The sequence below is a fragment of the Idiotropiscis lumnitzeri genome, chromosome 15 (genome assembly GCF_059441095.1).
Source record: "Idiotropiscis lumnitzeri isolate Australia: NSW breed Sydney's pygmy pipehorse chromosome 15, RoL_Ilum_1.0, whole genome shotgun sequence".
Classification (NCBI taxonomy): domain Eukaryota; kingdom Metazoa; phylum Chordata; class Actinopteri; order Syngnathiformes; family Syngnathidae; genus Idiotropiscis; species Idiotropiscis lumnitzeri.
Window position 1 is genome coordinate 8475018 of NC_142405.1, and position 27910 is coordinate 8502927.

General features: G+C 43.1%; 1 protein-coding gene across 2 annotated transcripts; it reads left to right on the top strand.

The window, feature by feature from the left end:
• Positions 1 to 54: 54 nt before the first annotated feature.
• On the top strand, positions 55 to 27910 carry smg1 (SMG1 nonsense mediated mRNA decay associated PI3K related kinase). Of its 2 annotated transcripts, none has more exons than XM_088316965.1 (64): positions 55 to 272; positions 3646 to 3794; positions 3972 to 4124; positions 4271 to 4407; positions 4500 to 4558; positions 4781 to 4994; positions 5110 to 5235; positions 5381 to 5453; positions 6129 to 6226; positions 6307 to 6480; positions 6587 to 6808; positions 7176 to 7277; positions 7768 to 8058; positions 8283 to 8413; positions 8802 to 8963; positions 9107 to 9225; positions 9325 to 9412; positions 9858 to 9959; positions 10209 to 10349; positions 10552 to 10778; positions 10923 to 11122; positions 11252 to 11413; positions 11609 to 11763; positions 11879 to 12012; positions 12159 to 12470; positions 12638 to 12779; positions 12925 to 13075; positions 13252 to 13372; positions 13713 to 13958; positions 14126 to 14277; positions 14394 to 14529; positions 14855 to 14999; positions 15163 to 15301; positions 15493 to 15711; positions 15925 to 16105; positions 16236 to 16397; positions 16504 to 16724; positions 16800 to 16954; positions 17083 to 17305; positions 17439 to 17685; positions 18059 to 18288; positions 18416 to 18661; positions 18751 to 18889; positions 19013 to 19122; positions 19312 to 19530; positions 19642 to 19835; positions 19918 to 20090; positions 20433 to 20712; positions 20823 to 21095; positions 21198 to 21432; positions 21581 to 21792; positions 21873 to 22029; positions 22119 to 22308; positions 22436 to 22710; positions 22788 to 22997; positions 23121 to 23258; positions 23444 to 23596; positions 23676 to 23855; positions 24105 to 24332; positions 24410 to 24621; positions 24696 to 24796; positions 24944 to 25117; positions 25965 to 26071; positions 26664 to 27910. In XM_088316965.1, exons 1-64 carry the CDS (start codon positions 196 to 198, stop codon positions 26739 to 26741), a joined length of 10962 nt encoding a protein of 3653 aa, XP_088173091.1. In that variant the 5' UTR covers positions 55 to 195; the 3' UTR covers positions 26742 to 27910. The 2 variants fall into 2 exon arrangements, with proteins under 2 accessions (XP_088173091.1, XP_088173092.1); XM_088316966.1 differs by having other exon boundaries at positions 4784 to 4994.

Here is a 27910-nt window from a genome sequence, read left to right on the forward strand (position 1 = left end):
GCTAACAGAAACTAAGCCAGAGTCGGCTGCTTCTTCCAGCACGAAGAAGGCTAACCAAACACAACCTCAAGCTAACTGTAACAACGAGTTGCCACCGATTTGCGATACTTGACATTATCAGAAAGCGAAACACAAGCCTGAGGTAATCAGTTAACGTTACCGCTGCAAGCGGGCCATGCACCTCCCCAGAAGGTAATGAGCCGGAAAGCCTCGAGGTCTCGGCTCAGCGGTGCCCACAAACTGCAGCCACACCGGAATGACTGGCAGCCCAGGTTGGTGCTCTGTTTCGGGGACGACCGATGGAAATCTAACGCTGTGTGTTTCGGGGCCTATGCTCAATGTCCTCGTCAAGTAGTCACTGTATGGAAAAGAACTTGTATTTTGCCTCCTAGGCATTAAATAAAACACCTATACGTGGCCTTGTCAAACATTACGTGGTCACTAGCCCCGTCACTTCTCTAATTTTAGGCGGTGTGTGAGCATTGCATCCAGGGTTGATTTTTGGTGATCTGACGCTAACGTTAGCATGGGATTCCCAGCAAACATTCCTTCGAAATGTGGCCAACACCTGCGAATTGATGACAGTTGTGCTTGGACATGTGATCGCGAAGTGCGCGCTAACGTTTCCAGATTTCTGACAGAAATGCCTTTGTTTGCTGCTGGCGCTCAGCTTCTGCTGGGTGCGTTGATTTACACTCCACGCCTTTATACCTTTCTAATAAGCAGATACACTTTCACATTAGATTGAATATTGTTCGCTCGAAGGCACATAAAAGTGGCTGGTGGGCCTGAAAACCACCCGTGGATTCAACGAGGCTTAATTTGGGAGGCCGTAATAGATTGACATTTTCGCGGCAGATTGCACTTGACAAATGCGTCCTCGCGAAAGCATCTACTTTCGTTTCATCCATTCTAGTTTTCGGCTTAATATTTGATTTGTATCCACAATGATGATCATGTTCGGCTCATGAGCACGAGGTGTCTCCTCTGCATTTTGAACTATGACCATGTGGGAACAGCAGTCATGAGTGAGGGCACCACTGGTTGACGTTCTCACGGTGCCGTTTGCAAGCGCTTATATCGGGACAGCTTTCCAATTTGTAACGATATTAAATTCCTCTTAATTTACACATGTGATTGTTTTACATACACGTCAAACGCACTACAGTGTAAAACTGGGTGTCATCAATCGCAATGTGAATCGGAACTACCGTTATTAAAATAAACTAAAATGTTGCTGAATATCATACCCAAATGCATCAACTCCTATTTGCAAACCATGAACTTTTAAAAAATGTAATTTGCGAAGCAATTGTGGTCTATGCTTATTTTATGTATTAATTTCAAGCATTAAATTCAGTTTTTTTTTAAATTATTTATGTGAGCTGTGTTAATATTGTATCTGTTGTTGGTATGGGGAATAATTATTAAAATAAAATTCACGAGCAGTCTTTAAAATTACTTATCTACAGATATTAACTCTACATATCTATTTAATCAACCTTCCCAAAATGACATGTCTGTAGTCTAATGTGCATATAATTGAAAAAAAAAAAAAAACAGATGATAAAGTTTTTGTGCTTGCTCGCATGTTTTTATTTTGAAGAATCAAAGTAAAATTACCACTTGTAAAATAAAATCACCTTGTACATTACATTCTGGTTTGACTTAAAGATATACATAAAAGTGTTGATGGCCAGTCAGACTAACTGAATGCAGCCCGCGGGCCGTACTTTGCCCATGTTTGCGCTGCTCTTATTTCACCTTTTATCACTGCTTATCAGGAACAACCTGTTGTCATCTGGCATCACTTTGTCATTGGCCTTGTAAGTATCAAGTCTTCAAACCCATTCAAATAATGGTGTATATATATATATATATATATATATATCCCAAAAATAATAAATAAAAAATATTTCCAAGGCATTTAATATGCCACAGAACACAGTTATCAGGTAGACAAAATATGGTAACAGCAGTGATGTAAACACAAATAAAGCCTACACATCGGATGCAATCTCCATACTGCGAGTGAAGTGTGGTGGTGGCAGCATCACACTTTGGGACTGTTTTTCTTGCACTGAAACTGTAGTCTTAGTCAGTAAAGTTCTACATTTAACTGTGGCCCGGTGCCAATACCAAACTATGTTGGGCCACCCGAAGTTCACTTACACTGGCCTGACAGGGCCAGTATGAATTTCATAAATAAAAAGGATGAAATCAACAAATCTTGCTTTATACCTTGCAATACTTCATATTCAATATATATTTTTTTAGTTTTATCCACTTAAATTGATCAGTCATCATTGATCTTTTCAACGCAGTATGCACATTATTTTTGTGCGTCAGGTTAAATCTTTCCATAAAAAAGGTTTGAACAACATATAAAGCCAAGAAAATGTCAAATTCATAATTAAAATTAATAATCCATACCATGCAAAAATAGGGCAACAACCCTTGTCAAGATGGATGAAATTATAAACAATTCCGAATACCAGTCGGTGTTAGCCCGAAACCTTCAGCCTCTGCTTAAAATGTGGAGTTGAAGATGGAACGTCAGCCTTTAGCATGACGTCCAAATCAACAAAAGAATGCCTTCACCAGAACAAGATCTATAGTTTTTTGGCCCAACTACAGTCCAGACCTGAATCCGGCCCGACATCTATGGGGTCATCTGAAGTGGGCTGTGCACAAGAGATAGACTCACAATCTGCCAGTTTTGGAGTATTTTTTTCAAAGAGTGGGCAAACATTGTCCGCCAAACTAAATCTAAATGTTTTTGAAAAAACTAAAACTAATAAAACCTAACAAAGCCAACCTAATATTTTTATTTATTGATTTTTTTTAATGATGATCACTAAGAAAAATACACACAGGCTTTCTCCGATCTCCACTCATGACATGATCAGCTGAGCTACCCCAAGTGCCAACGGGAACCAGTTTGTCATTGCTGACAATATCATAATAATAATGTTTGGCTACGCTGTGGTAGTGAGGAGTATTTGTGTATGGCGATGTCATGCGCCACACCACTAAATTTACACTTGTCTCTCAGTGGCTTCATGATTAAATGCCGTCTCCCCCAGCCATGCAATCTTTGAGTCCTCACTTTAATCTGGGAGGGCCAGTCGAGGAATATGGTTAAATTATCGTTCTATCAATGTTAGCTTTTCATAGACCACACTTTCATGATCGCTCCATTTGGATGTTGGTGTGGAGAGGGCGGGGGAGTTATTTGGTTGCCGTTCCATGTAACATGTTGGAAAATAGGCAAAAATGCTGATTATTGTTCTCCAGAAGGAAAATGTTTTATTTTGATTCAACACAGAGGTCTGCTTTTTTTGGCGTACTACGGATAGTGGAGAATATTTCCTGTTGAGAGGCTAAAGTTGTGAAGATTTGGACAATTTTAAATTAAAACAAGTATTTAAGCAATTAATTGGTAAATTACATTTCTTCTTGATTAATTTGCTAATCGATTACAGGTAGAATTGATGTACAAGCATTCGAGAAAATAACGCACACATGCCAAATGGAGTGACTGACTTAAAATGACCTTGAGTGTGACAAATTTACTTATTTGTTTATTTATTTAACTCAGGAGCTATGCCTTTTTTTTTTGCATGCATTTGTCCCATTCTCCAGAGTTGACAGTGTGTCATTCATCGAGGACGGAGTGAGGTCCACAGAGTTTGGTTCAGCAGCATTTCCCGACACGTTGCCCTCCAGCTCGGCTGAGCAGCCTGTGGTGCCCAGCAATGCCTATGCTGCTGCAGATGCACTTCATGAAGAGGGTGAGGCCGCTGCACTTTCTGCTCAAACTAATTATTTCTTCCTCCTGACTTGAAAAGATAAATATTTGGCTCTATTTGTCATAGAACATCTCGGTTAGAGATATGACAGAGGGAAAAGAAAAGCTGCACTTTTTAGTTTATTTGAATTGTACTGTAAGCGTATTTTACGTCCCACAGGTGGATATGAAGCTGATCAAGGTGTCTGTGATGCTACTTTTGGTTGGAAGTCGCTGGGGCAAGAGTTGAGGCCAAATGACGTGACGGCGGATTTAAACTCTTTTCAGCATGGAAACCGTGCTTTAGCTTCTAAGGACATGAGGAAATCGCAGGGTGAGGCTCACTGAGATATGTACGCTATTTGATGGTATCTGTCCTGATTCAACTCATGAAGGCTGCTCTAATTTGGACAAAAACAACAATTCTTGTATTTCCCTCAAAGCATTTTAATGGTGTTTAACAACAATGTGCTTTTGCAGACAGAGGGATGGCTCACTCAGATGAGTCTCGGTTGGCCAACCTCCTGCGCCGAGTCTCAAGGGAGGATGATCGTGATCGAAGGTTGACCACCCTCAAGCAGTTGAAGGAATTCATCAGTCACAGTGAGAACAAAGTGGTCAGTAATCAAGTCACCCTAAGCTTTGAAAAAAAAAAAAAGGTTGGACATGTTAACTGGGTAAATGTGTACGTATACATTTTTTGTTACAGAACTTGGTCAAACAGTTGGACACCATCCTCAGCACCTTGAATGATATTTTGAATGAGAGGTAAGATGATTATATGCATAACAGATAAGAGTGTTTTCATTTTGTTTTGTCCCGTGGGATACGATGTGCTTGTCTAACCGTTCACCTCCAATATTTAAATATATGCAAACACCAACTGCTGTTTTACTGACAGTGTTGGAGTAATTGCGTCCACATTTTTATTTATTTTTTTTTAAACAAAGAATTCTGAAGCCAGCTTCTCTGTGTTGTGGTTGATTTTAGTAGTAAGCTACTCTGGGAGTTGCGTCAGGATGCGGCAGCCTGCTTGGGTCTGCTCTGCACTGTGCTCAGCTACGAGGCGGAGCGTATCTTCAAGTGGCTCTTCCTCAAGTTTACTTCAAGTAGTCGTGACGAGGTGAAGCTGTTGTACCTGCTAGCAACGCAGCGGGCTTTGGAGGCCGCGGGGGAGAGAAAGACCTTCACTCAAGTCATGCAGGTAACCAAATGCACATCACATCGGGAACTCTGTTGTCTTTATTTTGTGAGGGGGGGGGGGGGGGAAGCAGGATATTTTTCTAGCTGATAGTTACTGTCCGTTTTGTGTGTCAAAGCTGGTGATGAGCAATCTCCAGTCCATCTTGGAAAATGTGGACACTCCAGAGCTGCTTTGCCAAAGTGTGAAGTGTATTCTTCAAGTGGCTCGCTGCTACCCACATGTCTTCAGCACCAATTTCAGGGTAAGAGGGCTGGTAAAATGTTTTTGCAGCCGGCGAGATCTACTTAATTAGATCTCATAATATGCTAAAGCATGACCGTTATGCTAACATTGTGACCCTTGCCTCCATCTCTGCATCCTTGTGTGGTGGTGGTGATTTCCAATAGGACACAGTGGATATCTTGGTGGGCTGGCACATTGACCACACTCAGAAGCACTCCCTCACTCAGCAGGTGTCAGGTGGGTGACTATTATTTTTTTTAAGAGAGTTTTCATGTTCTTAAAGAATATACTTTACCTGTACCCAATCAAGTTTCATATAAATACTTTGTAATACGGTTGACCAATAAATTGAATTCAAATTGACATCGCAAGTGTAGTAGAGTGCAATTTTCAAATGGCAAAAGCTATCATTTGAAGGGCCCAAAAAACCTCTGCTTCATTTCAATTTGCTAGTAACTTTTGTTTATTTATCTATTTTTTTGATTTGTATATTATATTTGTATATATAGTGTCTAGAAAGATTCAGTGCCAAAGAATCAGAATCAGAATGCTCTTTGTCATTGTACTCAGTGTGCAACGAGATTAGAGAGCTCCCCGCTCCAGTGCAATACAAAAATAATTTAATTCTGTATAAAAAATAGATTAATTAATGATGAAATAATTAAATAGAAATAAATCCGAAATTGGATAAATAAAAACACATTATGTTGCAGTTCTACTACTTAAGGGTAACTGCTTGTAATAAGTGTTGGTTCGTAACGCAGAAGCAAACAAACGGACCAAATGACGACACATAACTAAAAAAGTTAAAGCATACCTTAAACAATGTGCCACTGTATTTGGACTATGCATAAAATGTGATATACATTATATGAATATAATATTTATTTTTCCACCTTTTCTCATTTAAAGCCTGGCTTCAGAGTCTAGAGCAATTCTGGGTGGCAGATTTGACTTTTTCCACCACTCTTCTGGGACAGTTCTTGGAAGACATGGAAGCATATGCAGAGGTGAAGCGTGCCTGCGTGTCTTCTTGCTTCTGTTTGTTTGTAAGAAAGTATTGGTCAAACTGACTTGGTTTTGTTTTTAGGATCTGAGCCACGTCGTGTCAGGCGAGGTACTGGACGAAGTCATCCCGCCTCCCGCGGTGTCGCTACCAAAGCTGGCAGCTCTTTTGAGGGTGTTCAGTACAGTAGTTCGCAGCATCGGAGAGCTTTTCAGCCCCATTAGAGGACCACCCATCACTGAAGTTTATGTCACTGATGTGAGTGAAAAAAAAAGGATCTTTGACGTCTTTAGCCGTCAACGGTCGTACACAGTATCAAGCCTCTAATTTTTTTTTTTTTTTTGGTTGTTGTTGCTTTTTTCAGATTCTTAACCGGGTCCTGGCGTGTGTGACCACAGCCAAGCAAGTCCAGTTCTCTGAGGCTGTTCTAACTGCTGGGAATGAGTGTGTGGGTGTGTTGCTGGCCAGCATGGAGCCCTGTGGACAACTAATGGAGACAGTCTTAGCTTATGGCTTGGACCAATTGGACTGCTGCCGTGCTTGTGGTTTGGACTACAATCTGGCAGTACTCAGCCTTCTCACTCTGGTACTGTCATCTTGAATTAGCGATGGGCTTTTGAGCACATTTCCTCCCGTTACTAACCTGAAAAATTAGATTAGAAATTGATATTTATTTCGACAATTTATTATTTTGGTAAAAAAAAATTACAACAAAATAAATCCCTGTTCAAGTAAAAGGAAAAAAGCTTTACAATAGTACTGTAAACCCAGTAGTGCATTATAAAATAACATATGAATGTACAAACTGCCTTTGTCAAAACTGCGGTGTCTTAATTTTTATTAGCAATTTAAGCAGCAAAGAAAGCGAGCATCCAGTGACAGCCCATTCAGAAATATTATGAATTTTATTAAGAGTTGTATTGTCATTAATATTTAAACAAAAAATGTTTTAGATTGTGGAACAGATCAACACGAAGCTGCCTGCGTCCTTTGTGGAGAAATTGTTGGCACCGGACTCTCAGCTGTTGGAACTGCGTTACCATCGAGAGAAAGAGGTTTGTCTAATGTAATTAAAACTGTTGTTCATTGTGCTGTCCTTTGACAGACCATTATTGTAGTTTTTTTTATTTCATATTTTTAGATAATGGGATGCAATAACTGATTTCTACATGGTAAGGTAGATACGGGGGAAAACATTTATGTAGATATCTTTTTTTTTAATGTAGTTGACCTTCAAAATGGGAGCGGTACGGTAGTCATTCTGAAAGAAAGCAGGACAGAATGGGAGTTGTTTTGATAAGACGTGCCAGGATTTTATTTATTTTTTTATTACTTTTTTTTTCAACGGTGGCCCGTTGTTTTTTTTTTTTGTGGATTGCAACCTACATCACAAAAACAAGTATGTTATTTTTAAATGAGTCTTGCCATAAAAGAACTAGTTTCACTTTAAAATCTTACATATGGCAAAGTAGTTTACATTTGTTGTCTGATGGGAGCTGTCTTGATCAAGGATCATGTTTCCATTCACGTATGTGCACATCACAGGTGGTGTCCGCTGTACATGGAGTGTACCAGGCACTCCTGAGTCTGAAAAACATTCCAACTCTGGAGGCAGCTTATAAATTGGTCTTGGGAGAGATGGCATGTGCCCTGTCCAGTATTCTGGCTACCCTGGAGCTGACGAGTGGGCTCCAACCACCCGATAGCCCCTGCCTGAGCATCCAGCACTCTGCTTTCGCATCAGTGACCCTAAACCCGGAGGAAGCACACTTCATTCTCATTTTCAATCTCAGCACTCTCACCACCATTGGGAACACCAAGAACTCCCTCATTGGGGTAAGATACACATTTTATTAATGATTTAATGCTATCAATGAGGTTTGTGACTACGGGCTTGTGATGACAGGCAAAGTTGCATTTCCGAAAGATATTTTCTGCTCGTTTGAAAGCTTGATGAAGAATCCCAAATTTTGACTAACTTCTTTTCATCCCCCTGTGTTGTTGTTGAACTGAGAACCGACTGCTTTTTGCTTCATCTTATATTATTTTGTTTTGTTTAGATGTGGGCTTTATCGCCTACCGTCTTTGCCCTCCTGAGTCACACGCTGATGCTGGTGCACTCTGAGCTAGCAGTCTACTACCCTGCCGTCCAGTATGCAGTGCTTTACACTCTCTATTCCCACTGCACCAGGTAATCTATAAACTGTTGGGCTTTGCCACATTTGTATCCACCCTTGAGTAGACAGGCCACTTAAATTCCACTTTGTATGGTTACGAACATTAATCCCTAATCAGATTTCCCTGCGGTGTAACTAGGTTGGTATGATGATGGCTGCAACTATGTAATTAATTAACATCATACCAGTTTAACAGTGTACCATAAGGCACACTTAAAAGACGATACAAGTGTGAAAAGTTAGGCTGTGTAACTTTTCACATTTTGTTGAACCAAAATGAACTCTCGGCCTGTGGTTGATGAAAATAGAGTGAAGCTGTTTCTTATGAAATTGTTACCCCATACACTTTATAAAGTTTGATCTTAACTGACGCCGTATCTTCTCTGCATCTTTCTCCATTAGACACGATCATTTCATCTCCTCCAGCTTGTCTTCATCTTCTCCCTCCCTGTTTGATGGTGCCGTCATCAGCACTGTGACAACAGCCACCAAGAAACATTTCAGCACTCTGCTCAACCTTTTGGGAGGGCTGCTGGTGAAGGAGCATCTCTACCCTGAAGCCAGGTTTTCCCTTTTTTTCTTTAAACAAGCACCGTAGCCGGCATTATTCACCCTGCTGAGTGTTATGTCACCATAAGCTATGTAATATCGGCAAAAGTGGGTACAGCAATATGAAAATTTCCGAACTTTGTGTGTTTCTGTATCAGGAGACTGCTGCTGACATGGGCTCATGAGATCTCACTGTTGATGAAGAAGTCAGACACCTACAGCCCTCTCTTTTCGTTGCCTTCCTTCAACAAGTTTTGCCGTGGCTTGCTGTCCAACGGTAAGCGCAATAGTTCCAATATTTTTTTTTTTTTTTTTTTCACAGATTGTTGACAGTGAATAAAACGAGTAATATTTTCTTTTTGGTTTCACTCAACAGCCCTGAATGAAGATCAGAATATCTGCCTTCAGACCTCCATCAGCCTACTTGTCCTCTCTTCATCTTTATCTGTGGAGCTTTTGCAGAGGTAAATGCCCCATTTGTGTACACATCATGAGGTGCCTTGGAGCAGAGTAAAGATTTTGAGCAGGAACGTGAAATACAGAGATTTGTATCTTCAGTACAATCTGTTCGAGCTTTTTAATTGCAATAAGAAGTTATACAAGTAACTGTAGTTGCTAACAAAATTTATGAAACCCTTAACTGCCTGATGCTGCTTTTGATTATATGTATCCTTTTTAATTCTGTTATTGTAATTACCATTTTGATGACACACCACATGAATGCAAAAAAAACCAGAAAAACAAAATAAATTGCTGATCCACTTTCTATATCTTATCGGTTGTAATTTCTTGTTCGATTGTTGACCTGATGACTTTCCGTGACTGCTTGTCCAGAAAAGTTCTGAGAATCCGCTGCATGCCCAATTTTATCCGTCTGTTCTGCTGAATTAAGAACGTTGTGTGTTTTAGGTGTGCGGATGTGTGCAGGGTCCAGCTGGTCCACTCAGCAGTGAGGGTGAGGCAGGCCTATGCCAAACTGCTTCGGACAATACCTCTGGATGTTTCTTTAAGGTAAAACAGGCCCCAGGAGGATTTTTCATTTGTTTTATCCCTGATGCTTGTTAGTTTTTGTAAATGTAAGATGCACTTGTCCTGCTAAAAATCATGCAAAAAAATGCCCCATTATAACCACAAATATTTTCTTTTGCTTTAAATGATTTTTAATTTGAGTTTTCCTGTCTTTTCACACACTGGAACAATGATCTTGGATTCTACTGTGCTGTATATACTCATTTACTTCACATATATTTTGCTGATTAGTAACCACAGTCACCCAGAGATGACACAAATCTCATTGGCCATCCGTCACCACATGAGCCGAGCACCAAGCAGCACCTTGCATCCTCAGGACTTCAGTGACCTCATCAGCTTCATCTTATATGGAGTCCTGCACCGTGGAGGGTATATCCTGTTTGCTTTATTAATTAATTATATATAATTCGTCATTGCACTAGAGTAGAAATTAAAATGAAGATAAGTAATTTTGTTTACTCCCATTGTTTTGTTAGTCTATTACCCAAACCTGCTGTTAAATGTTTTAGGGCGTACTATATGTGCGTGTCAATGTGCTTAGGCGTTCTACGTTTGCCATTCTTGTCCACAGCAAGGATCCGTGGCTGGAAAGACTTTATTACAGCTGCCAGCGCCTCGAGAAACGGGATGGTCGAGGTGGTGCTGATGGCACGCGTCCTGGTGTCGTGCCCAGGGCTCTGTTAAAAACTGAAGTGGTGCTGTGGCAGTGGGCAGTGTGGGAAGCTGCGCAATTTACTGTATTGTCCAAACTGCGAACTCCACTTGGGCGAGCTCAAGACACCTTCCAGACCATTGAAGGTGACACTGAAGCTCGTTTGTTTTTCAATTAGTACACAACTGATTAATTTTAGTAGTAATGAGAAGACATTGCAAATTACTTGAAATTTGTGTTATAACAGACTTTATGACTTTTGCTTATTTCCCACTGAATATCTATTTCAGGTATGATCCGCAGTCTAGCTGCCCATAGCCTGAATCCAGAACAGGATGTTGGAGCATGGGCTGCCGCCGGAAGTGACGGGGATGGTCACCATTCAAACCAGCTCCGGATTACTCTACTGCTTCAGTATCTTGAGAACCTGGAGAAGCTCATGTATAACGCATATGAGGGCTGTGCTAATGCTCTCACTGCCCCACCAAAGGTAGACTGATAATATTTACACAGCTCGCTTAAAATAATTATCCAGTTGAAGTGTTGAGCATGCATAACATTAACACCCAATTTAGATTTGAATTATTTGAATAATGAAAATGTCGCTTTTTTTACACAGGGTATCAGGACATTCTTCTACACCAACCGTCAAACTTGCCAGGACTGGCTGACAAGGATCCGCCTTTCACTGATGAGAGTCGGTCTCCTGTCTGGCCAACCGGCAGTGACCATCCGTCACGGCTTTGACCTTCTTGCTGAGATTAAGAACAGCAGCACCCAGGTTTGGTTGAGGACATTGTCAGTTGGGCTTTGTTTTGCTTTGATTGTACTGTTAAATACTAGATTGTGATAATGGAGTTCAGATAATCGGAAAATATCATATGAGTGAATTATTTATTTATTTATTTTTTAATGGGTCATATGGCCCAACCCTAACTGTCAATGAGGATTTCAATTTCTGTTTTGTTTGCTTCAGGGTCCAGAATTAGAGGTTCCCCTAACATTATTAGCAGAAGCGCTTTGTGAGCTGTGTTGTCCTGATGCCATCCAAGGACTTGCTGCCTGGAGCCTCTCTAACACTGGCAAGAGTCTCAGCTGGTTGTCCTCAGTTGCTCTACAAGCAGAGGGACGGTAAGTCATCTAAAAATGTGAGAAACAAGCCAGTGCTTTTTATTAACTAATAAAAAAAACAAAACAATGATATTTAGCCATTGTGACATGTTTTCTTGTTTGTGCCTGCGTTTAGGTTTGAGAAAGCAGCGCTCGACTACCAAGATCAGCTGTCTGCAGTTTCAGGGATGGACTGCAGCATCAAAAGCTCTGATTGTTATCTGCTCAAACTCTCCAGTGGTACCAATAGCCCCAAACATGCAAGCAATGGTAACTTATCAAATATGAATTTTAATTCCAACCGTATCCAGTTTGATTCTCTTTAACATGTTGCGTCATGTTATGTTCTACTTTGCTGTGAAGACTGTGATATGCATAGAGTAATGTGCTTTTTTTTCTGCATTTCCTTTGAAAAGGTGATAGCCGGAAAACCGTGTTGCTCAAGTCCAATGATTGCTCTCCTGAGGTGGTCAACCTCGTGGCCAACAAAGCATGTCAGTGCTATGTGGCACTTTGCGATTGGCCTTCAGTCAAGGAATGGCAGGCCACTGTCCATGCTCTGAAACAGAACTCCCCCAATCTAGTCAGCATCAACCTAAGGGCTGATTTCAACTACATTCAGGCCCTGAGCCGCTTTGAGGATGGAGATTTGACAGAATGTGGTGCTCAACTGGAACTTTTGCCTGGAGAAGACTTCAGCACTGTTTCCAGTAGCAAGGACAAGATGGGCAAGTCTAGGCCTAATTCTTATAATTCTTTTTTTTTTAATTCAGGCAAACACAAGTAGTAATTTTAAAGTTGTGACTTTGTGTTTTTTAATGCTTATAGTGGGACTGTGCATCAAATTTTATTCTTAAGAATTCTGTTTAAGGTTGTGTGTGTCTTTCTATTGTAGATCTGAAGAAGCTTCTGCCCTCTCTGAGTCCTGATCCAACAGAACTTCAGAGAGCCATTGAGGTACAGCTCCTGCGTACCGCTGTTAGTGCCCTAGCGAAAGCCAATCAGCCACCAGAGCAGAGGGCCCCAGCCAATCAAGAGTGAGTATTTTCCAAGAAACAGAAATGCTCATTGCTCAATTAGCTTCTGATTGTTCAAACATATTTCTTGCTCAAATCAGAACAACTATATTTGGTTTTTACGAATGTATCTCATGATTCTTGCATTTATTTTTTTTTTTTGCAGTACAATGGTGCGCTGCCTGAAACAAACTGGACGGATCTGTCTGGGTCCTCTTCGACTGTCAACCCTGTCCCTCTCTGACGCCTTGCCCACCCTTCCCACTTTGCAGCTCCACTGCACTGCCACTCTAGAGAGCACACTTTCAGGACAAGAGGTTTGTACACCACTCTTTGATTACGCCTTCATGAACCCTCGTATTTTTGCTGGACAGGTTGAAGTGCTCACCTTCTGATTAAAGAATTATGTCTCTGACCAAATGCAAGTATCAGTCCTGTTGGCATAATAAAGTTTTGAAGTATAATTAGTGTGTGTTGTTTGTATTCTCTGCAGGACTCCGTGGTTCCTTTGAACAGCGAGGCACTGAGTTCGTGTAAGCAACAAGATGTCCAGCCCTTCCTTCAAGCCCTCAGATACACCATGTTTCAGAGACAACTCATCAACAAACTCAGAGGTAATACAGTCAGCATTTTTTAACCACAAAATCTTCTCAATTTGCACATTTAGCTGAGGCTCGGCTAACCTCCATGTCAACTGCAATTTTTAATTCAGAAGCTATATGAAAAATTGAATTCAAATTTCGGCAACTGCATTTTATATCTTGTTTAAGGCAATCACACATGCTGTGCGTTGGGAAAAAAATGACATTATGTTTCCTGTATTTCTACAGCTGTCTTGTCAGCTTGTCTGCCATATTTATGAAGTGTTGAGCCCACTCTGGCAATGACCCACTCAGTCCAATAGATAACTTCAAGAAACATACAGTATGCCTTTTTTTCTTCTTCCTGTTCCAGGTTCTTCTCCCACCACCGATGCCCACCTCATGGAGCTTTGTTTGACAACTGTAAAGTTTGCCCGGAAAAAAGGCAACGTTGCCCTGGCATCCCGCCTGCTCAGTCAGTGTTGTGATGGAACCCAAGATGAGGAGCAGGGCGACGAACTGATAAAGGCCTTCCGGCGCCTCACTGTGGAAGGCACGCTGGGAGAGAAGTGGGGGCCAGAACTGCAGATCGAAAAAGCCAAAGTAGTGAGGACTTCGGGTGAGGATAGAAGTCATTTCAACATAAACTAAATATGGATTTGTGTATTTTATGTACTCGGCGTTGCTTGACATTGACAGATCCACAACATATATAAAGAGCAATACAATTATTGTTTGAAATGTTTGGTAAGCCCCTTCAGCATAACCAAAGTGAACACTTTACAGGCCAGTCCATTACAGCCATGGAAATGCTGAGCAGGGCTGCTCTTTCACATTGCTATGTGGGGAAGAATGAAGGTGCTGCCTGTCGCTCGCTGCTCACCCTCTGCAAATGGCTGTTGGCTGACTGGAAGGACATGATACCTCAGCTTAAACAGGTACGCATTTTGTCATTGGTCCTCAGTTGGTGGTATGATTTGATTGTGTGGAAATCACCAGTGTGCACGCTTTACTTGTTTTGACGGGAAGTATGCATTGTGCTGTTTTGCTCCAGGTTGTAAAGATGTCAGGTGCTGTAAATTCATCCAATGCTGTGAGCAACATGTCACCGTTGTGTCAGAACATTTCTGCTCTGCTGGAGCTTCCACTCGTCGACCAGAGCATTCCACACATCACCACCGAGACCTCAGGTAATTTTGAAGACAGTTGTATGCAGTGGTGGGCGTTCAAGGCCTTCAAGGACTTCTCTGATGACATAAAATAATTAAGGAATCATGATCATATTTATGATAAAAGTCTTTCATTTAATATAAATATTTATAATTCTTCACATTCTTGTCACATTATATATAAATTCCATAGTAAGCTTAGTAAAAATTGTTACCACATTACTCAGTGACACCACATTTTTTGCTCATTTTGTATTCAAATAAAAGAAAAATGCAATTACAACTTGCTTAATGCTGACCGAGAGAATGAGATCATTGACCAAAACCAAAAAAAATTCTTGTGTAGTGAGTGTCGGTGTTGGGGAGCCAGACTTTGTGCTTGGCCAACTCTACCAGCTCTCCACCAGCCTCGCCCCCGAGGTGGCAAAATCCTGGGCAGCATTGGCCAGCTGGGCATACCGCTGGGGTAGGAAGGTCGTTGACAATGCCAGGTTAGTGAACCCAAGAACATTTTTGGGTTAGGTTTATTAAATTGACATTGATTTTAATGGTGATTTTATATTTTAGTTTTTAAAAATGTTATTCCACTGGGCTGTACTTTAATTATTATTATTCCTAGACCAATATCACATAAATAAATATATTTCCCTCTAGCCAAGGTGAGGGATTGCCTCTTCTTTCTGGGGAAAAGAAGGATATTGAGGAGCTCCTACCTGCGACGACAAGTGAAGAAGACAAGGAAACCATTTTTAGCATTCTCGGTCAAGCCATGTGTCGACCTACTGGCATACAGGTACTGCCTAACCTATTAATCCTCATAACTTAACCGTGACAGGTTGTGTTCAGTTTAACACATTTAACAAAGCACATAATTTGTATTGGATTGTTGTCCATAATTCAAACTTTGTTAGTTGGTCACAAAAGCACATGCTCATTAGAAACAAATTTACATGGTTTGAATTCTTTGGATTTATTTTGCTTTAGGATGAGGATATGGCACTCCAGCAGGAAGATGACGAGGATGACATGGTGGATGTGATATGGCGCCAGCTAACTGTGTCTTGCCCATGGCTGGCAGACGCAGGCCAACCTGTTGCAGATGGTTTAATTCGGGTTTGGAGACGTGTGGTGGACCGAATATTTGGCCTCTACCGAATCTCTTGCCAGGCTTATTTCACGTTCTTGAAGCTCAATGCAGGCCAGGTAAGATTTCGGGGCATTTTCTGCGCTCTTGCACCGGGACAACATCCAGATCTTACTATTCCGTCAGTCTGATGGAATGCCCACCTCTGATATTTATGGTGTCATTTTGTACATTAGGTAGAATGAAGACGAACAATTATTAACTTGCCACCTGCCCACAGGCGTATGCAGCCTTTTATGAATGTCTTCATCCCGAATTTCTGTGTTTTTTAGCTCCCTATTGATGAGGACGACCCCAAACTTCTGCTGTCCTGTCATAACACCAAACAGAGTAATGATGACATGATCGTCATGGCAACCCTTCGTCTCCTCCGTCTGTTGGTCAAGCATGCTGGGGAACTGAGAGAGGGGCTTGAGCTCGGTTTAGCCTCCACCCCGACAGCACCTTGGAGGGGTATGTCAAACTGAATTGATTTTATGTTCAATCTGGAATTTCTTTTTTCTTGACTCATTGATTTAAATGTTACATATAGAAAAATCTACAAATGTTCTTAATATTCTGATCATGTCTGTCTCTTTCTCAGGTATCACGCCACAGCTCTTTTCACGTCTCAATCATCCAGAAGCATACATACGACAAAGTATATGCAGTTTGCTCTGCCGAGTGGCCCAGGACTCCCCACATCTCATCCTTTACCCTGCCATTGTGGGATCACTCTCCCTTGGAGGGGAGGCTCAGAATTCAGGCAGGGCTTAATGTTTCTGTTTATTGGTCATGCCTCAGTTATTTTATAAAAAATGAAACATTGTCCACAATAGTTTGATTAAAAGCAGTGAATCTTCTTATGCCAGGGAGTAAACTGCCATCAGCTCTGCCCACATTTTTGGGGAGCATCCAAGGAGAGGCCCTTGGTGGGGAGGAGGAGGAAGAGCAGCCAGAAGGTGGTGACAAAGGCGAAACTCCAGAAGAACTGGCTACATTCTGCACCAGTCAAGACCAAGCCATGATGCAGGATTGTTACAGCAAGATAGTGGAAAAGCTGTCCTTAGCAAACCCTACCATGGTGCTTCAGGTAATGAGCTTCACAACTTGATTCAAGTAGTATCATCATTTCTCAATCAGGTCCTAACCAGTGTGTCCCGAACAGGTCCAGCAGTTAGTCGGTGAGCTCCGCAGGGTGACGTTACTCTGGGATGAGTTGTGGCTGGGCGTGTTGCAGCAGCAGCACATGCATGTCCTGCGTAGGATCCAGCAGCTGGAGGACGAGGTCAAGAGGGTCCAGAATAATAACACACTCCGAAGGTGAGCTGTGCGCTCCTCTCTCAAAAGTTTAGCTCCTTTGCAACATCACCATTTAATTTATTGTCTCTGTTCTCTAAGGCAAAATGACGGTAAGCATAATTTATCTTTTTCCCTCCATTGAACTTCAGGGATGAGAAGATAGCAATAATGCGCGAGAAGCACTCTGCTTTGATGAGGCCTGTGGTTTTCGCCCTGGAGCATGTCTGCAGCATCACGTCGGCCCCAGCAGAGACACCACATGAGACCTGGTTCCAACAAACATATGGTGATGCTATCAATTCTGCCCTTGAGCGACTGAGGAATCCCCACAACCCGGCCAACCCAGCCAGCAGCTGGCTCCCATTCAAACAGGTGCGTTTGGCGATAATATTTTTTCCTAAATGTTTATAATTTAAGTGCATCGTTGTTCAAGCTTGTACATTTTACTATTATTATAACATGATTCGTCAAGTGAGACAATTAATTCAAGTTACCTTTGTGTTAGATTATGTTAAGCCTGCAGCAGCGTGCTCAGAAGCGAGCCAGCTATCTTCTCCATTTGGATGAGATCAGCCCACACTTGGCATCGATGACTGCGACAGAGATGGCCCTGCCCGGCGAGGTGTCCGCTTCAGACACAGTCACCATTCAGAGCATTGGCAAATCCATAACCATTCTCCCCACCAAGACAAAGCCAAAGAAGCTGTTCTTCCAGGGCTCTGATGGTCGCAACTACCCATATCTTTTCAAAGGTAAAGACAATTTTAATACCGACTGTCTATTTTGTTCCTAATTTGATTGTACATGCATCATAGCTGCATATACAAGGTGCATCAGAAAGGTTCCCGGGCCGGTGTAAGAAATTAAATATTACAAACTCATACCTAATTAATTGCGAAATTACATCCAGGCAACTTAGGTTTTCACAGACAGCTTTTGAGGCCTTTGGTTAAAGCTGAAGATGGGGTTGAATTACTTTAGTGAGTCAACAAGCAGTCTTCTTCATTATCTTTTTAAAATGCTAAATATTCAATTCAGATTTTACTCTATTCTAAAATGGATATCTTAAAGACTTGTGATTTCTTGTGTTCATTTGTTCTAATGTGATATTGTCCTGTCTCTCAGGTCTGGAGGATTTACATTTGGATGAGCGCATCATGCAGTTTTTGTCCATCGTAAACACAATGTTCACCAAAATCAACCAACAAGAGCAGCCACGTTTCCATGCGCGCCATTATTCTGTCACGCCCCTCGGAACACGATCAGGACTGATCCAGTGGGTGGATGGAGCCACACCCCTCTTTGGCCTCTACAAGCGTTGGCAGCAGAGGGAGGCTGTGCTGCAGGCTCAGAAGGTAACATACCACAATATTTTACGAGTATTGTATGCTATGGAATTATTTTATGACTGCAACAAGCAGCATCAACATTTGTAATGTCTACTTGCATAATGGAATGCAATGTTCTATTTTCTTGACCCAGGCCCAAGACTCATTCCAGCAGCAGCCTGTGCCTCTTGTACCACGCCCAAGTGAGCTATATTACAGTCACATTGGTCCTGCCCTGAAAGCAGTTGGGCTCAGTCTGGACGTCACACGGCGAGATTGGCCCCTCAGTGTGATGAAGGAGGTGCTGAAAGAATTGATGGAGGCGACGCCTTCCAATTTACTGGCCAAGGAGTTGTGGTGTTCATGTACCACACCCAGTGAATGGTGGAGGGTCACGCAGGTAAACAATGTTGACAGTTTTTTTTAGTTTAGCATGAGTCAACGAATGTGAATTTTTGTCCTAGTTATTCATTTTCTTCTATTTTCTAGTCTTACGCCAGATCCACTGCTGTCATGTCAATGGTGGGATACATAATTGGCCTCGGTGACAGACACCTTGACAATGTGCTCATTGACATGACCACTGGGGAAGTTGTACACATTGATTACAATGTGTGTTTTGAAAAAGGTAAAGACATAGAGTCGTTTCAGTTCTTTAGATTTAGCATTTTGCAATTAGAGAAATTGGGAAGTTACTTTTGTATTTTCCTGGTTGAATAACTTTTCAACGCCATTGTTTTCCATGCTCTAGGAAAGAGTCTAAGAGTCCCAGAGAAGGTTCCTTTCAGGATGACACACAATATTGAGAGTGCACTGGGAGTGACTGGGGTGGAGGGCATCTTCAGGCTTTCTTGTGAACAGGTAAATGTTACATCTTCAAAGAAGTAAATGTTTGCTCATTTGATCGGCATGTATGGTATCCAAGATATATTGTATACCTTGTAGCATGGCGGTTGCAATGTTGTCTTGCATCGTTAAACAGATGCTCTTTCCCCTGTGAGCTGAGTGTTGTTTATAATGAACATGGCAATGTCACGCTTCCTCTTTTAGGTTATTCAGATGATGCGCCGAGGCAGGGAGACCCTCCTGACTCTGCTGGAGGCCTTTGTCTATGATCCCCTGGTGGATTGGACTGCTGGGGGGGAGGTGGGCTTTGCTGGTGCAGTTTATGGAGGAGGCGGCCAACAGGCTGACAGCAAACAGAGTAAGAGGGAGATGGAGAGAGAAATCACACGTTCGCTCTACTCCTCCAGAGTGGCTGAGATTAAGGTAAGGCCCAAATCATATTCTAGAAATACAAAGCTTGTAAGATTGGTTAGACGCGTGATTGTTTTACAAAAAAAAAAAAGTTACATGATTTGATTATTTGCACTTTCTAAGGTCAACTGGTTTAAAAATCGTGATGAAATGCTGGCTGTCCTGCCACAAGTGGAAGAAGCTGTCGAAGAATACTTGGTCCTCCAAGATCTGCTCTGCCAGGGAGAGAAACTCCAGGCCAAGTTGCAGGAGGAGGTGGCCTTCCTGGACGGAGCAGAGAACCATACAGAGCATCGAATTGTCACTCTGGAGCAAAGGTATGAATGAGATACTCTTTTGACACGCCACCGATTCTGATTTGTAATGCCACAACTGCAAACCCTCTCTCCTTTTTCGCAGGTACTCTGAACACACCCAGTTCCAATCACGGCAAAGGACCGTGCAAGAGGCCATTCAGAGTAAGCTGGCAGACCTGGATCAATGGATTTCCCAATACCAGGCGGCGTTTACTAACCTGGAGACAACTCAGCTGGCTGCTCTGCTGCAGGACATCAGTACCCCCATCGATCTAGGTTAAGATAATCATATTTATTGTCCATGTATTGATTTTTCTACCATGTATCCTGTTCACGGTCACGGGTAAACGGGAGCCTATCCAAGATGACTTTTGGTTGAAAAGTGGGATAAACTCAGTACTGGTCAATTTCCATGCACATTTTTGGAATGTTAGAGGAAGCTGTAGAATAGAAGCCAAAAAAGGGAGAAAATTCAAATCCCACACAGTGGCCCATGCCGAGATTTTGAATTTTTTTTCCCACTTTGAAAGGAAATTAAACGTGTATACAAATCACCCTTGTACTAGTTTTCCAAATATTATTCGTTAATATTTTTTTTTTAATTACGATCCTCCCCAGGTCCTCCCAGCTATGTGCCAGCTACAGCCTTCTTGCAGAATGCAGGCCAAGCCCATCTGATCAGCCAGTGTGAGACCTTGGAGGCAGAGATGAGCTCCTTGCTCCAGCAGCGGCGTGGGGCACTTCGCATTTGCTTGGAGCAGCTGCACAGCTATGCAACAGTCGCTTTGCTCTACCCACGAACCAACGTGTTGCGCCATCGCACTCACCAGTGGAAGGCCTGGTTGGAGGAAATGCTGAGAGTCATGACCGTTGAGCACTGTCAGCATATCTACAGACAGTAAGTGGAGCACAGTCATGAAAACATTTATCCCTTCAAGAACTACTACTCAACATAACCTTGTTGCTACAAATCTTGTCTTAACATCCGTTTTTTTCCCCCCTGCACAGATATGAGGTGCTCTTTACCCCTCAGTCCAATGCCGCCTCCTGCCAGTTCATATCCAATGTGGAGTTGGCCCTGCAGCGCCAAGTGGCTGACACCAATGAGCGTGTGCTGCATCAAGCTGAGCGACTGAAAGCTGAAGGCACAACTGCAGCGGCATGTGAGGAGCAGCTGAAAGAAATTGAGCACTGTATCGGGGTCTTCCTGCGGGAAAATGGAGAGTCGGGCTCACTCAGCCTAGCTGGGATCATCACCTCTGCTCTGTGCTCACTCTGCAGGTTCAAATAGTTAATACATACGGAACAAATCAGTGCAAAGTAGAAGGTCTTAAGTGTGTAGCTTAGCAAATAAAATGGAAGTCATAAAATGTCATTATTTAGGCGCAATCTGGTGATGGAGAGTGCAGCAGCCAGTGCAGGAGAGCAGCTGGTCGATCTGATGTCCCGGGATGGCGCGTGGTTCTTAGAAGAGCTCTGCAGCATGATTGGAAATGTCAGCGCCTTGGCAACTCTGTTGCAGCGCTGTCCCCTCCTGCCTAATGATTTGGAGCTCCCATCACCCTCCGCCACCATTCAGGCCATTTATCTGGCCAATTCCGTCTATACCTGCTTGCAGGTAATGCTGTTACTGATTGTTACATGTTGCCTGCATACTAACCTGTGTTACCTTCTTAATTTGTTGCTGATCGCTTTGTGTCATTTGTCTTCGACCGAATTGCAATATGCTTCTTGAAGACACTACTACTTACCCTTTTTTACTGCAGGAACTGAACACCAACTTCCGTCAGATCATCTTTCCCGAGGCTCTTCGCTGTATGGTTAAAGGAGAGCCCACTCTGGAGTCCATGCTGGCAGAATTGGAGCAGCTCGTGGAGCAGAGTTCTGATGGTCTCGGCTTGCAGGGATTGGTTGACAATCTGTTGGCCACCACTGGGTTAGACCATGATGGGCACCGTCAATGTCTGGACATCACAAGGTGAGCTGTGGTTATTTATGAATTTGATTTGACACAACATTGGGTAAGATTGCAAACGATCTTTGTGTTCATACATTTAGGATGTTGCGTGCCCAGTACTCTGAGCTCATCCAGCCGCGCTGCATGGATGGGACTGTTCAGGACTCACCAAAGATGTCTGCAGGTCAAATGCTCCTGGTAGCCTTTGATGGAATGTTCACTCAGTTAGAGGCTGCCTTTGGACAGCTCACTGAAAAGGTAAACAAATTATTAATGAAGACCATAAAAAGGCACTTAGACGGCAAAACAAAAAAAAATTCTCATGCTGTGTCAATGCTTATCCTCAGCTGAGTTCACTGGAAGTTCCGTCGGCGTGGAGGAAGGTGGATGTTCTGAGGGAAGCACGCGCTGCACAGCTGCACTTCTTTGACAGCCTGGCTCAGCGGGAACTGATGGAAGAGGTTTTCTTCCTTAAGAGACTACAAACAATCAGAGATTTCTTCAGAACGTGCTCCTGCTTTGCTCAGACTCTATCTGGTGAGATTTCTTATCTGGTAAAAGAATTTGCATTGTCTTAAAGATCCAGCCACTGACTGATCCTCTCATGACTGTTTTGTTTCTTTTTGTTTTTTTTCTTTTTCAATTGGGAAACCTGCATATCAAGGGCCCCCTCCTGATGAGCTCTTGACCTCCAATGGACCCGTCAGTTTAGGAAAACCGTTTTACCGGCAGCCTAATGTTACTGGCTCGACTGGGGCAATAATCAACGAGGAACAAATGACGCGCCCCATCAAGGCCTTTACAGCTGAATTTGTTTGGCAAATGCTCATGGGTCTGCCCAGCCAAGCTCTTGGGTTGGCCCTCTGCAGCACCATGTCTGCTCTTGGGCTGGATGTCGTTGCCCAGGTTGAGGCTAACGATTTTGGTGCAGAAAGCAAGGTACACTCTTTTTGCGCACAATTTTGCATGCTGCATTTGCGGTCAATAGTCTTGTAAGAATCTTTTTGTTCTGGAAGGTGTCTCTGGACGAACTTTGTAAGAAGGCAGCCGAGCAGAGCCTGGCATCTGGTCGTGTTTCGCAACTGCTGCTAAACAGAGCCACAGTGCTGGCTGCCTCTTACGACACCGCCTGGAAAAAGTGGGACCTGTTGCGAAGGTTGGATGGCAACCTGGATGCAGCAAAGGCAAGCCTGCAGAGGATTCAGCTTCATGTTGCCATGTTTCAGGTACTGCAGCAATCTCATTGCTTGTAAAGAGTAAAGTTGCTTAGGACGCCATCAACTTTTTTGCCTTGCAGAAATGAGGAAGCATGACTTTTCAAACCATTTGTCTTTGTGTCTTTCCTCCAGTGGCAGCATGAGGACATCCTGGGTCCCAATAATCAAACACTCAGTGTCAACATTCCCCCTCGCGCCGTCATTCTCAGCAACATGAAGAAGAAGCTCTATAAACTGAGTCAGGATGAAGGAGGCATTGTCGCAATTCAGGTGTGTGTCATGACATATTTCTTTGTTCCATGCTGACATGTTTCTCCAATAGGCCCATTACCTTCAATTCAGACATGAACAATAAAAAAAGCATTGTTTTTATATCAACATTCTTCAGAAAATGACACATTTAGCTGTGATGAACAGAAAATATTTTTTGTTTTTTTGATCTCTACTCAATTCAGGAGAAGCTTTCGTCACTGGAGGCTAGCATCGAGCAGCGCCTTAAATGGGCTGGTGGTGCAAACCCAACGCTGGCCCCAGTTCTTCAGGACTTTGAGATGACCATCAGGGAGAGACGTGCCACGGTGGCCAGAGAAAACCAGCGTGCAAGCCAGGTGCCACAATTGACAAAACCTGATCATAAAACTGTGGTGTTTGATGAATGACTCATTTGAAATATTCATTGCCTTGTAGGTCACTTTCTTGTGTTCCACTATCCTGAACTTCGAAGGCCTTCGGACCCGGTCCGCTGAGGCCCTTAACATGGATGCAGCCTTGTTTGAGTTGTTGAAGCGCTGCCAGCAGACGTGTTCTTATGCCGCCCAGTTTAGTAGCACGGTGTCGACACTGGAGCTCGAACTTTTGCAGAGGCTGGTGGGTTTGAGAACTGACATGTTTTGATATAGCCAATATTTTGCACTTTTAAGTATAATCATTATTGGCCCAAGTTTTGCCGATTTAATCTTATGTGCATATAATATAATGCTATAGCCCGACCTTTGCTGGAAGGCTGGAACACCTCCACAACCTCTTACGTCGCCATTTCTACCTGATATTAATAAATAAATATAAATATATATATATATATATACACAATATTGATCTTCTTTTAAATCACTACAGAGTCCAGTGCTGGACCTACCAATCGGCAGCCCCGATTGGCTCAGTTGTGCCCAGAGACATCTAGAAGAGGAGCTTGGTACGGAGCAGAGGACGCAGGAGCAGCGGGAGCAGCAGCTGGAGTCCTGTGCTGAAACACAGCAACTCCTGGTTGACTCCATTAAAACCATTTTGTCGAACCACAACCGTCAACTGGCTGATGTCAAGCACCTCCTCAGAGCCATGGCGAAGGTATTGTGGCTGGTTTACCTTTGGTTGTTGTTAAGAACTTAAAGTTCTACTGAATTATCTGTCTGTACTGCGTCCAGGATGAGGAAGCAGCATTGGCCGATGGCGAAGAGGTGACATATGAGGGCAGTGTGCGTCATTTTTTGATGGAGTACAAGGCTTGGCAGGACAACATCCAGGTGGTCTTATTCACCGTCATTCAGGCCAGCGGACAGCCGCGTAATCAGGAGCAACTTGAATTGCTTGAAGAGATCCCCGCCACTGTGAAGGAGCTCCAGTCCCAGAGTCAGAGGTTGTCCCAGTCTCATGTGCAAGAATTTCATGGTATCAATCAGGTGTTAACTCTCTGCCTTTTCTTTCCTACAGTGTATATAACGGCCTGGTGGGCTTTGCCTCCCCACTAGTGACAGACAGAGAAAATGACTGTGCCAGCCCTGTGTCAACAGCACAGACGAGCTTTGCAGCCGGTATGACTTTCAGCAATTCGCACAATACACAGCCATTCTTTTTATTTATGTATTTATTGTTTTTTGGGGGTTTATTCAGTCCTAATATTGTGATGGAGCCATGATCGCTTTATCTAGACTAAAACCAGAATATCTTTTGTGCTTAAGCTGTTCGTTGCAGTGGGTTGAAGACCCAACCAGAATCCATGTCCCAGAATGCACGGAAGGCCCTGCCACGAAATCTGGGAACCCCCACGGATACCCCACCCAGCACACTGATGAACAGCAAAGGCCTCAATCCCAGTCCCAAAAGAGCTGTGCGAGATCCCAAAACAGGAAAAGGTATAACCACTCTACTCTCACAAGATATTGGTCATACCGAGGCAAAAATATTTATTTCCTTTTTGTTTGGCATTAAGGAGTAATATGAATGTGCAGTGGGGCCTTGGGATACTTTTAGTTTCGTGACCATGCTCATAATTCAAAACATCTTTGCCATTTATACGTTCCAGCCTCCATCAAAAGCAGCAAAAATGTTGTAATATATCTTTGAACTCATTCAGTGCTAGCTATTCCCAAAGTGGAAGTAACAGACCCTTGTCTACCTACTCCAATGACAAAAACATAAAACTATGTCCTTGAAGAATTACTGAGTTTTGTCGAACTTAAAAATACATCCCTCATTAATTAAATGGAATTAAAAACAAAGTTTTTGTGACTGCATCATTTGAAATCTGCACCTTTTGATATGCATGCCTTGGCCACCGGAGGGCAGCATAAGTCAGGTCGACGGCAATACTGTTCATTGGAGCGTCATCACGAATCACACCAGAATCCTGCATAAATGCAGCCGCTAATCCTTTTGCCGTGGGGCGTGTCCTGCCTTGAGCTCATAGTGACAGTCTCAACTCCTACCTGAGATCATCAGTGCGACACTAATATTTGTCATTCTTGCCGGAGAATAAAGACACAGTAAGAACTACAACTCCCAAATGACTGTTCGCCATTTCTTCTTCCATACAGTCGTATAGTAATGCAGGGGGGGGAAAAAATCTACATTTACTTCGTTTGCCTTCATTTTTAACTTTAACAACCTTGCTTGGGCAGTACAGTCCCACTTACTGTCAAAGAAGTAGCAACAACTACTTCAGAGGATCTTCCTGCAATTAACCCCCTACTTTGCTTACAGCTGTCCAGGAGAGGAACTCCTATGCTGTCAGTGTGTGGAAGAGAGTGAAAGCCAAGCTGGAAGGCAGAGACATCGATCCGAACCGGAGGATGAGTGTCACTGAACAGGTTAGGTTTAAAAATGCACTGTATCTTCTTGCAATCAGACGGTTGTTAATAAAACAGCATTTACTGTCTATGCTCTTTTGCTCTATCTGCGATTGCAGTTTACTATACTTCCCACTTACAATGCTGTCGTTTTGTCCCCACTCATGGGACTCCGTAATTTATCCTCAATCACAGGGAAGGGCAACTGGCATCCCACGCCCACACTCTTGGGTGGTCCAAAAAAAATTGGGGGACTGTGCAAACATTTTTTCCTCAACTTATAGTTCGGCACTTGCAGATTCACCTTTTTGTTGATTTAAAAATAAATGAATAAATAAAATACAGTTTCAATGGATTCAGTACCCAAAAGTCCCCAAAGAATAAATGAGAACATTTGCGGCCTCTGAAGCAGTAATTTTATTGCTTTGTCCTTTGTCCGCTGCACAAACGTGCAGAATCGATGAGTTCTGAGTGCATAATGGAATGTATGTGAATTTCCGACGCGTGAATTTTGGTGTTCACTTTGCTGCACGGAAAGTGTGGTGATCTAAATTCTGAGTTTTTTTTTTTTTTTTATACGGCAAGAAGTCCAAATGAAACTGTTTGCTTACAGGTGGACCTTGTCATCAAGGACGCCACAAACATGGACAACCTAGCCCAGCTCTACGAGGGCTGGACCGCCTGGGTGTGAATACGGCACCAGCGTCATTCACGTCTTTGGTCCAGTGAAGCTTGGAGATCCTCTGGAGTCCAGCGGGTCTCGGGTGTCGGAACAGCAGCACCAGGCCACACTGCGAGGAGGAAATGGGAAGCGGAAGCTTAGCCCGCCCTCCCAACCTCCTGGGCACCCATACCGGGGGCTAGCCACCCCGTAGCACCGCTGCCACCACACTCCGCAAACATGGGCGATCGGGCCAACGCAACGCTTAGTGGGTCTGCCGCCCCACCTCATTTCCTGGGGCCCGATGAGGCAAAGCTGCGCCGGATCGGGGGAGGGGCGGGACGGAGGGCAAACGTCTCCTCGACCTCACCTGCGAGATACCTCCCCCACCTCTCACCTTTGCAGCCCACTATCGAGTTGTACCCCAAACATCACTGCGTCCCGTTGAGCTCGTCAACCTCCGCCTGAGTTCAGGGTGAAGCAGGGAAGTGAGCCGTTTCCCTCGGAAGCACACCGCGTCACGCTGCGGCTGGGACTTCACCGGGGTGGGGGGGCCCCCGCCCCCCCGAAGCTCATCAATTGCTTGTTTGCATAGCTGCCCCCGTTCTCTTGAAACTCTGCCTCAACGGGTATGTGATATTGATGGCCTGTGGGCCAGTTGGGCCAGAATGAAAAGAATGAAGGTTCCTCAGGATTCTTTTGAAGACTGAAATGAGAAAGGAAAAGAGAATCAAACTGTACTTTGATTGATCAAACCGTCATCAGACTTGACCAAATAAAAGATTATTCGGATCGATTTGCTCGTCGGATTGGTTCTTGGTGCACTTGTGTGTCAAGCTGAAGCACCGAGTCACCACAAGTGAAACTGCTGAGACGAGAACTCAAAGCTGAATTCATTTCGAGGGCCACAATCGACATGAAATATTTCTTCTTGTGTGCATCTTTATTAGTCTGTGTTGTGCTTTGTAACAATTTGATCCTTCTTTACAAATATAATATGGACTGTGGCTGTCGTTTTTGACTATTCTTCGTAGAAGCTGTTGCGTTCCCCTTGAGTAGCAAATGCTTGTGTTTTATTCATCTGAATTTCTAGTTTTACTTTTTTAGTGGGAGATAGGATGCTTTTTGGTGATGGTGAAAATGTTTTCTTAACGCTTTTACTCAATTTGTTTGGCTCTAAATAAACAATGAATTCGTAA

Excerpts from the sequence above, each read along its gene's own strand:
- smg1 (XM_088316965.1), top strand. The coding sequence starts at position 196 with ATGAGCCGGAAAGCCTCGAGGTCTCGGCTCAGCGGTGCCCACAAACTG. Across the intron at positions 4,559-4,780 it reads AATGATATTTTGAATGAGAG|TAGTAAGCTACTCTGGGAGT; the intron begins GTAAGATGATTA and ends GGTTGATTTTAG. Across the intron at positions 22,998-23,120 it reads TTCATGTTGCCATGTTTCAG|TGGCAGCATGAGGACATCCT; the intron begins GTACTGCAGCAA and ends TCTTTCCTCCAG.